Source organism: Caloenas nicobarica, chromosome 1 (genome assembly GCF_036013445.1).
Source record: "Caloenas nicobarica isolate bCalNic1 chromosome 1, bCalNic1.hap1, whole genome shotgun sequence".
Taxonomy (NCBI): domain Eukaryota; kingdom Metazoa; phylum Chordata; class Aves; order Columbiformes; family Columbidae; genus Caloenas; species Caloenas nicobarica.
The window spans coordinates 108,346,383-108,362,595 of NC_088245.1; the positions used below are offsets into that span (position 1 = coordinate 108,346,383).

Below are 16,213 nucleotides of genomic sequence, written 5' to 3' on the forward strand. Positions count from 1 at the left end.
ATTTTCAGATCCATATAGTACCTGAATAGAGCCGCAAAAAGTACCACATGTTAGAGAGCAGCACATATAACAATTATATAAACCATACAGAAAGAACCGAGTTAATGGCTATTTCCCATAATTCTGCTAGGGAATGCAGTTCTTAAATTGATGGTTTTACTTTAAGAAAAATAAATTTAAAAACCCCAGCAAAACCCTCATAAAAATCTCTGTGTCTCTCTGAGGAGTTTTACAGTGCTCTTCTGCTTTATAAGTATTTTGCTATTTATAAAATAGCTCCTAATAACACATCATCTTAGCTAGCCACAAAGCACCTCCAAAGAGTTACATTACGTACAAGAAAGAAGAAAACTCATCACTCGTATCTCAGCTATAGTTATCTTCAATTTAGTTAAAGAGGCAAAAATGGTATCTGTGTTACTGTTATCTTCGCAAAACAAGTATCACAGGTTTAGGTTCCACTGACAGTCAGAACCAGCACAGAAAACTGAGTTTGAACTAAGCACATGCCATTATGGATGTCAACAAAACAAGCCAATGCTTTGTGGCTGCTTTTACACACTCCAATGTACATTTTTGTTAAAAGATGCTTTTAGGGTGCTTATTATCAATTAAATGTTACCAAATTACCTGAGGAAGGAATATTCATTCATTCATACAGATAAAATTGGGGTATTCCATCCTGAACAGTATCACTTACCATGTTCATTTATAGAGTACCGAACACTACAGAATCCAGAGTTGAAACTACATCTACACAATTAGTTCTTCTAAGACTTCAGTTTATAATGAAAACAATTAATGATAGCATATACGGGTTATTGAAAGCAGTTTGCTCTCTCACTGAAATGTGCAGCTTCACTTAATGCTCTTTGTCCCTTTCAATCACGCTAAAACTGTTAACTTCCTTAAAAAACATTTCATTCTGGTCTGAAGCTACCTTTAAATATCTTTAGCAGCACTGACCACAAGACTAGGTCACCAGTGCCACTACACAGGAACATGTACTTCATCATGAAAAGAATATGAAAAATTTTCATCATTGCAAAGGTCAGGTTTTTTTAGGATATTATTTCCATATTGGGATATTATTTCATTTTTGCTTGTTAAACCACAACACTTGTTCAAAGATCTCAGAAGAACACTACATCACAAGGAATATCTGCAGTGCTGAAAATAGGAAGACCTTGGCAGGTATTGTGGAATTAGCCCAAAATATGTAAATACAATTTACTTCTTTCCTTTTCACTAAAGACTGAAAATTAGCCACTGAATTAGGAAATAACAAGAATATCTGTTTGAAGAACAGAAAAGACATGAAGATCAACAAGTGTCCATTTCATATAACAACATAGTTTTGGTTCCGGTTATTCTCCAAGGGAAGTTATAAATTGGACAACCCACTATCATGCTCATACTATTGCAAACTTAAGTTACCAAACATGCGTTTCACCTGCAGTAGTACTGGCCCACTGTAAGTGAGAGAACAAAGTCCATGTCCCAGTTCTGGCCTTTTTCCCTTTGGCTGCTGGGGCAGTGGGTCACGGAGGTGATAGTAACATGCTCAGCACCTGGAGGGAAAAAGTGCCGCATGTCCCACACCGATAATTATGAACCCTTAAATCTACTGGAGTCATTACAGAAGGCATGGCACTTTAATCCCTTGTTTAAATAAGCACAGCCAGTTCATAGATGTTTAGTTACTTTTCTCAGTTTCCACATCTAAAGACAAAAAAAAAAAATCTAATCTAATGAAATACAAATCAATTAATCTATCATCGCCTTCTCTGTTCTTGGTCTGCTGCAGCTTGGCAAGTCTTAACACAGCTCAGGGAGTGATGCCAATATCAAAACTCAAATTGCATTGCAAATACACACTTATCATCATTTGACCCTTTCACAGCATAAATTTAAGAGCATAGCATTCAAAACCACTTCCAAACAAGAGATATGAATGCAGTACCCTATCAATGTGTTGCAGGTAAAGACACGGACATAAATACAGAACATCAATAAGATTTTTTTTCCTTACTTGGCTTTACTAGCTCTTCCTGTGCTATTCCAACATCATCAGAATCAGACAATTCCTTTATGAAGTTGGATGGAAACATGCCAGTCTTTCCATTGAGTATACCTTCCCACCAGCCCTCTTCCACCTGCACCAAGACAAAAACAAAAAACAGTTTTAACATAAGCAACACTCCACAGAGTTACATTATATACATGATTCTCAGTAACAATGACAGTAATGATTTTGAGCAGTTTGCATTAATTTCAGGTGTAAGAAGCATATGACATGGGCTCCAAGCCAGAACATGTTTTTGTTGTGGGTTTTTTTTTTCCCAAGTAAAAACAAGGAAGATACCTGTACTCACAGGTGAACGTCAGCAGTGCTGACAGCAGTCAGAAGCATGGATGTGCATTAAATAAAAGGAAAGGAGAACAACTAGAGAGCACGCAGTGTCTCCATATTTCATTTTTATGGATATCAAGTCGATCGGTAATTTTCAGTGCACACCATACTTCTACTCATGACCATCTTCTTAATGTAAGGGTTTTACAGATTGTAAGAGTTCAAATTCCCTAAGCAGTTAAAGGTGAAAGAGAAATGCCTGCAAAGGGCTATTGAGAGAATCTAAACTAGGTATCTTAATATTAATCATGGAAATATTCCTGCCTCCCCCATAAAAATCAGAAATTCTCTGCTTTAAAAATTAATAAAGTTACTACATCATTAATACATTAATACAGGAAATCTAAGGAGAACAAAGAACAGTACTAATGTATATTTGACTCTAGATTTACAAAGACCTACTGAAATACATATTAATGATACAGTCAGAAGGAGGAGAGAGGCTTCCTAGCCCAATCCCGAGAGAAAATATCACTTAAAAATGACAAACTCCTTCCTGTATAACCCATTCTGGGTTGAACAGCAGTGTCAGGCAGTGAAACAACAGCCCTTAGAAACAGATGCCTTTAGGTTATAACAGGACAGCAAGAAATGACTTATTATATGCATCAGCTAAACATACCCTTGACAGATAAATATTTTACATCTGTCAAACACTGTTCATTTGCCAAAAAAATAACAGGGGAAGACAGTGTCCGTCTGTGACACATCAGTCTCCAATAATGTTTGACTCATCTCTTTCCTGCCCCCACAACCAAAATCGTGAAAATAGAAAGTTAACTTTACAAGTTGAGGGTGTTCACATTTACTGTTAGAAAACCAACCCCACATCTTAAATGGTACTAGTTAATTATTATTGAAAACAAAAGTCTGTTTTGTATCATTTATCCATGAAAATCTCAGGTTCTTAGAAAACAAATCTGTTATCTAACATGTTTAGTTATATAACACAAGCAAATATTTCCTCAAACTACAGAGGAATGGTTGAATTTATTTCAAATTAGCTGCACATACGATTTGACTACAAAACAAATTCTTGTTACTCCAGCAGTATTTCCTGTGCTTTCTCTCCATCTCATCCATACATACAAGTCTTAAAGTCTCTCAAAGGTAATATTTTATTTTGTTCTCTTCACACAAACTAATAACTATATGGAAAACTGAAAGTGCATGACCCACAGCACTTAGAAGACCCTACAAATTATATTTCTTTATATATTATATACCATTACACAGAAAATACACAACATGGCCAATACACTTTGAGTTATAAAATATTTCAATTTTTCTAATGCACTATTCCCAGATGGCTCTATTGATTAGAGCTAAACATTAAACCATAACTGCATTAGCTGATTGACCAGAAGATTAAACACAGGGGAATTACACAGTTCTAAGACCCCTGCTTTACAACATGCTGAGAATTACTTGAGAGAAAAAAGGTGACCAACATCACTCAGTTCCATCTTTACCTCAAGTAATTTTCTCTTGCTCCTTTCTTCCAGGGTAACATGTCACAGTTTTCTTACAGGTTAACATTAGCACTCTTTATGTTTATGCATGGATCTCTATGTACGTGTATAGAAAGACACACATACAAAGATCTTTAGACAAGCAAATCTAAATTGGGTGTGAGTATACTCACAGCATTCATTAGCTTTTTATAAGTTTTCCAGCTGATACAAGAATGATTTATCTGAAAATAACATGTCATATTAAATAATTTTACAAATTCAGAAAAATCTAAAGCAGAACACAGATTTCTGCCCCTCCCCCCCCCCCCCCAAGAAAATGCAGAATGATGTTAGCAAGACATCAGAGGTTCAGGTCAAATTTGTCTTCCAAAGATTAATTAGGAAATTTGCATCAAAAGCCTCAAAAGTTTTAAGTATTTTTAAACACTATAGCTACATGATACATACTTTCAAGCCTCAAAACACACCAGCTAGAGATTAAACCATACAATGAAGAAGACACTAAAATACCCCCAGGATTTAGTTATCCCAAATTGGGGCAATTCATTGCCATAGGGTTTGAAATGTCACAATAATTTCCAGCCAATAAAACCTTACAAATGAAAATCCATTATTCATGTGGGTAATCCATCTGGAGGTACAAGCAATCAATAAAATTTGTTCCTATACTACTATAACAAAGTGCTTTCAGGATTTATACATCTAGGTCTTGATTTATGCCCAGCATTCATGTGCCGCACCAAACCAACTAAAAAGAGGAGGATTTCATTCAGTGTCCCTATGCCAGAAAATAAGTTCTACTATTCATAATAACCTACACACATATTCTAAGTTCAGCCTGAAAACAAAGGTTTTGGTTTAAATTTAGAAGAAGAATCTTTCCAATCTGCCAAATATAAGTGGCTACAACTAGAGGTATTTTCAAGACACGTTTTCAATGTGTTATATCTGTTCACTGCCTTTCTGTTCACTGCATGGCACGTCCTCATCTTGCCAGGCCCCTGGGCTGCCGGTACTGCTGTCACACCATATTTGAAAGCAACAACATACAGAGAAGTACTTCATTACTTCACTTCATATATTTATGGAGGTAACAACACGTGCACCCAACTGCAACTCAGTCAATGTCACGTGTGGGGCAGGGACAGATGCAATAGCAGACAACTATCTGCAGTCCAGTCCTTGGATGTCATTGAATGAGATACGAACCACAGTATCACCAGAGAATGGTGCATCATCTCTAGAGAAAGTCATCCCATTAAGAAGCCTTACCTCTGGGATTTAAAGGGAAATTTAATCTACATAATTATTATGCAACATTTAAATGTTCTTCCAGTATTGTTGGGCTTTGGTTTTGTATACATTTCCAATGAAGAAAGAATACTTGTATTTTGTTTTCAATTGAATTGCTCAATCACTAGAGCCTTTTTTGCTGTAGATGAGGTTTTTGGAAGCTATAAACCAAGTACAGATTAAAATCATTCAAAAAATACTGGTTTACTTTGTTAGAAAGTGTTTAATCAAATTGTTACAGCTCAGCACACAATAACAACTAGACTAGAAAGACAGTAAGAGGTTTAATAGTTAATTTTACTTACAAATAATACTATAAATAAGAATAATGAAGCGCTCAAAATAGATACCATGGAAGTGGACAGACAAGAAAATAACACAGAGAATTATATGGGTGAGACATCCATTCAGACAAACAAGACATTCTCAAAAAGGTATACAGATGCTAGAATATTAAGCTGCTCAGAAATCAACAAAAAATATTGAAAACAACCCATTTCAAGCTTTAAAGTTAAAAAAAATAAAAAAGAAAATAATATGATAGAAGTTCAAGCCTTCAGGCAAACATAATAGTTCTACTTCAGACTGGGAATGCAGTTTTATTATGTAACTGTAAAGCAACCAAAGAAAACAAAACCACTTCAGTAGGTCACTAGGACTACGAGATTAAGATATTCCAAAAGTGAGGAAATGTTACTTTTTATTTTCTGTCCATTTTCTCTTCATGGCAAATACAATCTGCAGCATCCCCCTTTAAAGAAAGAAGTGTCAGAGCCTGTCACCAGCCTGACCTGCAGTGCAATAAATCTTGTTGCTACAAGCTTAGAAGCACCTTCCCCTCAGAGAACCAGGTGGCCACCCCTGGAACACCAGGATCAGATACCCAAAAAGAGCAGGAAATGCTGAGGCCAGCTACCAGCATTTGCTTGCCAAAATATCTAAGAATGCCACACCTGCTTGCTTACACCTTGCTAGATAATTAACAGGCTAAAGTTGTTAAATTATTTAAATGTTCAGCTCTTTGGAATTACCAACCTAAAGTGTGTTTCCAATAAGCTCCTGTATCTGCCTGTTTCACAAGGTTTTCTACAAGCTGTGGCTTTGCCTATGAGGCTGACAGACATCTTACAGCTCAGCTAGGGCAAGCAAGGAGGGCTCTGAGTCAACGAAGAAAGTCAGGTGGAAGAAAGTCTCCCTGGATCACAACAGAGTCTTTCTGGGCTGTTAAAAGTGAAACACAGTCCCAGGAATAAAAGCAACGCCAGAGGCAGGCAACAGGAAGGAGAGAAGCCCAAAGTCAACTTTCTTTTGCTTAGAGAGAATTTGAGCACAAAAAGCAAAGGAAAAAAACCTCTCTTCTTTTATAAATTCTGAAGGAAGATCTTGAGCCTGAAGGACGAAAGCAATCATATGTTGAAAGGGAATTAAAAATATAGATTCCCAAAAAACAAAATAAACAAATCATATTCACTGCCAATGGGAAAAGAAATTTTGGAAGCAAAACCCCAACAGAAGACGGTGCCTACAGTGCCACTTGATGGCTTATTCTGGGAGTGCATTTGGAGAGGGTCATACCCACGAAATGTCAACCAGCCCTTGGGCTTCTGCTGCAGCACATCTGGAAGCTGTCTGATAACTCTCGTGCAGAAGGGAAGAATTAAAACCTGCACAAGTACCTTGCATTAGGGGATCTTTTCTGCCTCAGAGTTCTTCATTTTACAATGTCAAAATGTGCTTTTGGTTTTGGGGGTTTTTTTTGTTTGTTTTTGTTTTGTTTTGTTTTGGCTTTTTGTTGGTTTTTAGCATCACCTTCTAAGAAACTGAGGGGCAGTGAAAGCAATCACAAGGAACTTGAATGACCCTATAAAGAGTCAAAGATATTTGCACCCTTATTTCCAAAAAAGGAACGCAAACCTTCCTACCATATAAACTAACCAAACAAGCAGTAGTCACAGAAGTTGTTGGAATAGAATCAGGAAAAACACCATACCATAGCATTTCACAGAAAAGTAACTGAGGGATGTGGAAGCACAGCATTCGTTCCCAGGTGTTTTACTGCAGTAGTATACAGTTCTGCACTTGTGGCACAGACCATACCCTTGCCACTATTAAATATTCCCCTTTCAACTCTACGGCTGCCAAAATAAGCCACTGTAAGGAAAGTCCAGCTCTATCCCTGGTATTTATGCTGTTCCTGGAAATGTGTTGAATTACTTTACCTTGTAACAAGAAGAAGAAGAAGAACAACAACAACAGCGACAACAACAAAACAAAACAAAAACCAAAAACTACACCGACCTTACCCAAATGGAGCAACAGATTTGTAAAAATCCATTCTGCATTTTTATGATTTCAAATGAGTTACTTACAGGATTCGATCACGTTATATATGGCAATGTTAACTAAAAGTCAAAGAATAAGCTCAGTGGTATTACAGCATGTCTCAGTCAAAGACTCAGTTATGAGCTTAACTCCATGCACTACACATTGCTTAAAAGCTGACTTCTCAGCAGGATGAGGCCACAAGGAACATAGCAGCACGGCAACAGATTAATCCCAAAAGAAAGCAAGTTCCGAACTGTTGAATGACATGCCAAATGTCCTTATTCTGATTCTACAGGTTAATTGTCTGGCATCCCATGAAAGTCTAAGGGTGAAACATAATTGGAATTCAGGTATCTGCATTTAATAAGACAATTAGCTACAGTTGTATTTTGGGACAACTGTAATTAGAGTTAGAGCTAATGAACTAGGAAAAAGACAAGCAAAAAGCTATCAATCACATATTAAACGTGAATGTAAACAATAATGAAAATGCTTCTCTTGTTAGTTTCAAATGCACTTTAAGTCTGTTAATTAATATCTCATGGGTATCAGTGTCTGTGTAGTTATGGAAACCTCTAGTTAAAGAACAAGTATTTTTATCTATTGTGATGAATGTTTGATCTTATTAGAATTAATTTTTAACTATTTAGAGCAAATAGGAAGGAACTGTATCTCAAAATTTACACTTGCAGTTGCCGTTGTTTCAATCCATTGTCCAACCCCAAACCACTTCTGCCACAACAGGAATTTCCAACAGTAGCTACCACTACCACAGACATAAAAACCTTTTCAAAAAGTATCTTAGTCAATCTGTTGGTATCAGGAAGAAGTATCTGGGACAGGTTTAGATGCTACTACACCTCAGGTCTTGGTTCGTACCCTGAAACAGAGGTGGGATAAGGGAAGACATCCTCATCCTCAGCATGTGGTATCAGTGTAACCCATTTTCACTGTGGGTCTGGGGAAAGACACTTGGGCACTGATGGAGGCAGCTAAGGAGAAGACCTGAATTACCTTCTGCCAACCCTTTGCTGAAGGCAGTGACTTTCGAGGGCTTTGAGGAGGAACTGAACTCATTTCTTGAAGGATGAAGCCAAATTAGCACAGTATAACAGGAAACAGCTTTTCTTTGCAACACGTAAAGTTTAGTGAGTTGTCAGCCGTGACATTTTAAACACAGTTTTTGCTAAATAGCCACATAAAGATACATAGACAATATTTTTGATCTAAACAATATCTGTTTTAGTTTGCTGTCAGTTAAGAATTTATTTACTTCCAAATAAACAGAAATCCACAGAGATTTGAAAATATTCATCTAAGTCAATTTAAAATCAATTAATTCCACTGATGCAACTTAGGAGGACACAATAAAGTATTACCTGTGGGAATCTGAGACCTTCTATTCATGAATAAAAAGACAGGGTAAGAGAAAGGAACAACTGGAAATGGAAAGTGAATGACCATTAACGCTCTAATTACCTGCTGAACTCTGGTAAATTATGCTGAAGATGCTATCATCCAGTTTTTCATCTTGAGTAATGATAAACAAAATTGATATTTTGCAAGAATTGCCTCCTGTTGTCGCCTATGTGGGAGGGGGTTTTGCTGTTGTTTTGGGGTTTTTTATACAATAACACAGAGTGATTTTGGCCCTTGCAAAAAAACCTCCATTTTCGCAACTGAGTAATAAGTAGTCACTCACATCAAACATTTATCATTTGAAATAAGGAGCAGTATATAATGACATAAACACTGTGAACGTTATTTCAATGCAATGGCACATTATGTAGCGCTGCCTACAAGCAGAAGGGTAAACAATGAAATCAGTACATAGGTTGGTGCAGCTTTCTACATTGAATAACAGTTCCTGTTTCAAAAGAAAAATTCTGCCCTACTTTTTCGAGGAATTAACACTATTCTGATAAGGGCAGAAGAGGAAGTAATATCAGCAAGTAGTCAACATCAACTGCTTGGTATGAACCATTATGGAAAATAAAGGTCACACAACAACACTTCCTGAGGTGCTGAGATTTTTTTCTCTTAATTCCTTTATTTTTCCTCTTCCACCTAGAGTCAGACAATGTCCTGGATCACATGAATGCACCAGATGTTGCCTGAGGCAGAGCTTCTGTTTCAGTAGCCGACAGAACAGAGTATTTTGTAAGGTCAAAGTGGGCACAGCCTCACCTGTGTCAGCTGTTCTTCTTTGGCACTTACTTATGGCCAGCACTTCAGGCCAGCCATGAGCAACCCTATTCCACACTACAGTAAAACCAACTCCAGTATGACATTCTTTAGGAGTGTCAATCAAAAAAAGCAGCCCTAGACAATACAATGTCTTAAACCTTAGAATAAGTATGTTGTCAATGCTTTCTTCAACAGCAGTAATTGAAGGTACAATTATGAGTTTAAGACTACCAAGTCTGTAACTGGCAATCCAAGTGAGTTTCAAAAAACGTGTCCTTAACTGTAAGCACGTGCATGCAAGCGCGGGAATGTTTCATATATCTACATCTTTCAATTTTAATGCAAACTTTTTCAGACTCACTTGAATTTAAATAAATCTGTTATTTATAATTAAGTTGTTCAAATTTATACAAAGACAAGAGATGCATTTCATAAGAGAAGTCTAGTGTCTCATGTAAATTATTTAACCATACAATTCATTTGGCAGAGTTAATTCATTGGCTGCATACTAGGAAGGGGTTTTATTCCATCCCTTTACTCTTGAAAGAGAGACTTAAAAGTTTTTAAGTAGGGCAACTGACAGAAGATATTTGTGTGGCCATGTGAGGTCAAATATACCTCAAACTGTGCAATGAAAACAGGTCATGTGCTGTTGTGAATCTAATACTAGGTTCACGTTGTCTTCAAAATATGGTCTTAAATATCTTACAGCCTTGATACCCCCCATTACAATTCTGCTCACTGACAGAATAAGGTTAGTTACATGACACATCACATCTGATTCCAGGCAGAACTACATGCAGAGCTGGTGTGTGCAGCTAGCTTAAAGGAAAACCAGTGATCACTAAGCTTCTTATATTCAGATGTGAGAATTTAAACTCTCGTAAGAAAATACTGGATGTCACATAGATTGCAGTAGAATTTACATTATTTTAGAGCTGATTTCCTAAGTGACAGATGCAGGAAAAAGAAAACTAATCATGTATCTTTGATACGAAAAAAAATGTTGACTTAGTAGCTGCTGAGTCACAAGGAAAAAAATCCTACAAATAAATGATACGAGCTGAAATACACCTTTTATCGGCTGCTTGAGCAGACTAAGCTCCTAGATCTTTTTAAAGATAAGTAAATAAAGACTAAATGAGTTTTACTGCTTTCTACTTAAAGGCTTCACATTAGCATTTTGACTTTCGGTTCTCATGCTATGAAGCTCAAGAAGATATTTCTAAAATCCCTAATGGAACAAAACTGAAGATATTGGGAGTAAACAGTATTCCTTGATCCTGCAATCAGATTCACTCATGAAAAGAAAATTTCTGTATCTCTGTCCAAGTTTTCATCATTTGTTCCCAGTCCTTCTAAGAGATGTGCATTCATTTTCCACATCCTTTTCCATCCAAAATAAGTGCATCTTGAGTCTGTAAAGAATTTTTGGTTTGGTTGGGTTTTTGTATGTATGTGTTTTTGTTTGGTTGTTGTTGTTGTTGTTTGAAATTGATTAGAGTAAAATGAAATTGTTAAAATTTGCAGGCAAAGATGACAAAAGGTGAATGTCATGGCTGAACTCCAGAGGGCTTCAAGTAAATTTCCAAAATGTGTTTAACTCTGTAAAGATAATTCTTCCCTGTGGCTGGCTTACTAAAACTGGGAAGAGTTTTTTCTGCTATAATCTTCATTCTTCAGAGATATAAATTCAGTAGCCCTGTAGCACAAACTTAGAGCTTTTTTCCCTGAACAGAACTGAGAAGCATCAACTGATCAAGTAAAACCAGCCAAAGTGCTACAGGGGAAAAAATCCTTACAAAATCCATAAGTGAACAACCACATCCCCTCACTCCCAACAGTAACCCAAATCAAACATGTCAATATACCAGAGAAGAAAAATGTCTGGTTTAAATTACGTCTTAGAACACACAGTATCTGAGATCTTGGCACGAACAAGATATGTCAGAACTACATGTATGTGTATTCCACTAAAGATCCGCTCACCTCTCCCACAACTTCAATGATGTCACCAACTTTTAATTCCAGTTCATCTTCATTTTGAGGCATATAACTGAAAGCCACCTGACATCTTCTTCTTCTGTTTCTCTCTCCTGGTGGAAAGGAAGGAAACAGGGAAATTGTAAAATGAAAACAAAATTCCATGCCAAACACAAGCCAGGGGAAACAGTTAAAGATGAGATATTATTCTTTGAGCACTATTAAAAGAATCAGAATATTTGCAATGCTTACCACATCTGCCTAGTATTAATTTACAAAAAGAGGGTGGAGAAAAGATTACTGGTGCATATTATTTCCTTCAACTATCTTTATAATTCAATGCAATTAATAAATGAAAATAAATCATGGGGATTTTTTCCTTTCTGTAATATAGTTCAAGAACCAAAATTTAACTAATAGATTGTGCTTCCTAGTGACAGGATAAACAAACTTTACCCAGAGGATCTTTCCAGGTGTATTTCCTATGATTTCTGTTCTAGGCTAATGCTCCATACACATGGTGTAGGCAAATCCAGAAAGCGGAGGGGGTGATGAAGGGATTCAAAACCTTGTGGCTTTTGCTCATATGGAAATAAGCTCTCAACTGATCATTTTGTCCTGTATCTTTTTTCTCCATAATCCTTTCACGGGTATACAAATATCTCACTGACCTTTTTTTAACGCATATTCTTTCACATATATATACACAGAGATATATATGTATGCACAGCTACTTGTAAGGTGCATATTTATGCACTAATATCAGAGTAAAGAAAATAGAAGAAAACCCCAAAGAGCCCCAAAGTTAGGTGTGTCATTGAATTAGAGCAGTTAAGACAGGCTAATTTCGACGATCAACCAGCTACTGGAAATGATGTTACCAGCCATCTCTTTCTTCACCTCAGACATCCAGGCTACCATGAGAAGCTGGTATGAGGGTGCATCTCTGGATGCACAACTGGAGAGAAGCTTGAATTCATAGCTCTGAATAGGAGTAAGACCCCGTAAGACCCCTTACTTGACCCTTCTGCATCACGCGTTTAAGACAGACAGATAAATGAAAATATTCATTTCCAGAGCTTTGTTTGCCAGATCCATTGGCTTACATATAATTATAGTCGTATGATTTGTCGCAGCATGGAGGTGAGAACTTCTCAAAATCAAGTTGCCAAAGCTTGCTGCTCGGCCTCTATTAGCTGAAGGACAACTTAATGACATGAATCATGACCATGTTGGAATGTGGTAGGAAGAGAGAAATAATTCAAAACACAAGATTCACTGATTACTCCCTCTTCTCTAGAAGATGTGGAATGTATAAACCATACTACATCATATTATTTATATATATGTATCCACGCATATATATGTACTCTACGCAAGTAAATGTACTTTCTCTTATGCTACTTCTCTTAACTATTAAACACGCTTAATACACACCAAAATCGGTTACGTAAACACTGTCTAAGAACGGCCTTAAACTGACATTAAATTACAAAAATTGATCTTATGGTCAATTATCTCTCCTGTAACATTTCTTGATGATCCTGCTCTAGGGCAAACGATAATAAAAAGTTACAGAACTTTTTTTTTTTTTTTCCTAATCTATTAATTGAAACTAGAGAAAGAAGGGAGAAGGGAAGCCATTGAATTTGGCTTTCTGACAATATTTTTCACAGCAACTGCAATTCTGCATGAGTGGCAGCTTTTTGAATGTTAAAATTAATACCTTAATGAAATGTAACCAAACTCACTCAAATTAGCTCTTTTTTCCACCTACAGATGACTGTTCGTTCTTCACTATCTAAACTAAAATGGTCCTAAACTGACAACTTTACACAGCTGCATTCAAAATAACTTAAATATAATAAATACCTTCCATGTTGAGTGCTTGTTTGTGCAAAAGAGGATGGCTATTTTCCCTAACGATAACAGTCCCAATATGATTTCTAATGTCACGTAGCAAATGATGTGCTGATGTTGCCTGATGTGACAGATGTCTGTTGCCATCCTACTTAATAATCAATATTGTGTGACTCTTGGACAATATTTTTGAGAGAGCAAGAAAGAAACACAATTCTGGATGTTAATAATAAAACTATTAATCTTTTCTCCCCTCTTGTCCCATGAAGTTTTTTTACTACTATATAGAAAATCTAGCAAAAGTCTGCATTTATCTCCATTAGTCTCATGGTTATCTCACTGCTCTCCCTCTCCTCCTAAACTTTCTCTAAAGAAATACCGAAGTAGAGAGCAGCAAACCAACAAGAGGCATAGACTCTATGTACCAAATAGTTCCTCTCTGTAGTCTAATGCCAGACTATCCAGAAGACCCAGCAGTGAATCCCTTTGGTTTCAAGGTGTTGCATGCTAATGTTTGGAGTGGTTGAACAGAGCATGAGTGGTGTGAAGGGCTCTACAGAGAAGGCGTATCTGTTTTTTCCTACACTAAAGCAGACTGGGTAATACAGCAGTATGAGTTTTCTAAGAAAACAGAGCTGATAGGAAGTCAAAGTAACTAAGCCATGCATATACAAAAACTGTTAGTAAAGAAAAACTCCAGTTTTGCAAACGCACTAGTCCCATCCCAGCCTCACTGATTTTTTCTCTGTTTCTTAACTAGCACAAAGTCTCCAAAGGCAGCATGGTCAGGAACCAGAAAGACCAACTTGGACAACTGACAAGCAGTTTAGAAAGAAACAATGAAGTCTTGCTCTTCTGTCACCATTTCCTCTTTTGCTAATATTTCCAGTAATTGCAGAGTATTATTACAGTCTGTGCTTTAACTGCTAATCATATGAGATTTAAATGGCACACCATGACTTTAAAATGTAAGTAATTTGACTGATTGATGTAAAGTTAATTTAAAACCATATAGGGCAGCAATTACGCAATGAAGACTAAAGATACTTTCTAATCTAATTCATTTTTTATGATTTCTAACTTGATGGAGAAAATAATTTGTAGGAGTTTTTTTGCATTTTTCTCCACACTTGAGCATAAACTGAGTTACTTGCAAGTGAAAAGCTACCTAGTGGTGAAAAGGCAGCTAACAAATCCAATACTTCAAAATCAGAAAAGGTGTGCTGCGAAGTCCTCAATGGGTTTTGAAAGGCTTAGAACAGGCTTAGAAGAAGAAAAAAAAGGGATCAGTGAGCTTTTACTGGCCCATGTATAACAATTTGTGGCAAGTAACCTGCTGCAGGCAGCACCACACTGCGCTCTGCCTGCTGGTTGCAGCTCTAGGCTTTTTCATTTCCCACGGTTACGGTGCGACATCAGAGCAGTTTAAAGGCAAAACATCTATGAGCTGCAGGTTGGGAACTAAGCATGATACATTTAATTCAGAGCGAGCTATCATACAGAAATAATGTCACTCACCCTTGTAAAAAATACTGGCTCCCATTTATATAGCAATAATGCACCTCAAAAAAAAAGAAATAAACCACATGCCTAGTTTGTGCACTTTATTCTTAGAACAAACCAGACAGCTGAGTGTGTACAAGGGCGCTAACAAACCAGTGTCTGCAAAGCGCATCACATCTGAAGCAATAGCACCAGGAGCTCAACAAGTGTGCCACACAGCATGCCTGAGTTTGCTCCGCTCCCTGTAAAGGCTGTGTTAAGGGCACTGTACCCTTACAAAGTGCTTGCAGATCCAGCACGGAGGAAAGAAAATGGACCTTGCATACATTGCAAAAGGTGTCACATGACACACCTTCCGAGTTATACTGGCTGCCTCCTTATCGGCAGCTGTTGATTGCCAACTCCTGCTTACCCCACCTGCGGCTACTGTTCCCTCTGCCCTGTGAGGTGAACCGCTTCTCCAGTCATTCCCCAAACACTTTCACTCAGAGCAAAACTTGGCAGCTTAGAAGTGCAAATGACAGTCTTTGCTAAAACAGCTCCTTTCAGGCTTTATCCTAAGATTCACCTACCTCTCACTGTAGGTGTCCCTGAGTCAGATGTCTAAACCTGCGCTTATCACTCAGGAGTGGAGAGAACCTAATACCTCCAGAGGGTATTTAATGTCACTGTAAAATAGACAACTATAGTACATCAGATGAATGACTCTCTTGAGATGCCTTTTTCTACTGGTGCGGCTAAATCAGACTTCAACATCTAACTTTAAAATGCCTAAAGTTAGGTCAAATGGAAAAAGAAGTGAACATATCTTTAGAAACTTAAAACAAATAAACAAAAAAAATCTTTGAGGGCAGAAATCTAATTCATTTCAAAGTAGCGTTTGATCAGATTCTAAAAATGGTGTGGTTGCCTGTGACACCAGCAGACCAATAAAGAGGCTTCCTCCAGCTGTACACATACAAGACAGAGCATGATTTCTAGACATTTAAACACCCCTCTGGCACTAGCAATGAAGACGAAGGAGGGGCAATGACAACGCATTGGCATTCAATGCTTACTTTTGTAAGTGGCACCAAAAGCTGAGGCAACACAGCACAAGAAGTCACACTGGTCCTTACATGCTGCCATCAGACCCAGGAAAGGTCACAAACTGACAACGTGGGATTAGATGAAA

General features: G+C 37.3%; 1 protein-coding gene across 3 annotated transcripts in view; it reads right to left on the reverse strand.

The window, feature by feature from the left end:
- SH3KBP1 (SH3 domain containing kinase binding protein 1) overlaps nucleotides 1-16,213 on the reverse strand; it is a 236,335-nt gene that overhangs the window by 108,347 nt on the left and 111,775 nt on the right. For all 3 annotated transcript variants that reach the window (XM_065646473.1, XM_065646464.1, XM_065646482.1), the window contains 2 exons: nucleotides 11,683-11,789; nucleotides 2,033-2,156 (listed from right to left, as the gene is read on the reverse strand). In XM_065646473.1, coding sequence (XP_065502545.1) covers nucleotides 2,033-2,156; nucleotides 11,683-11,789 — 231 coding nt within the window. The remainder of the gene's footprint in view (nucleotides 1-2,032; nucleotides 2,157-11,682; nucleotides 11,790-16,213) is intronic.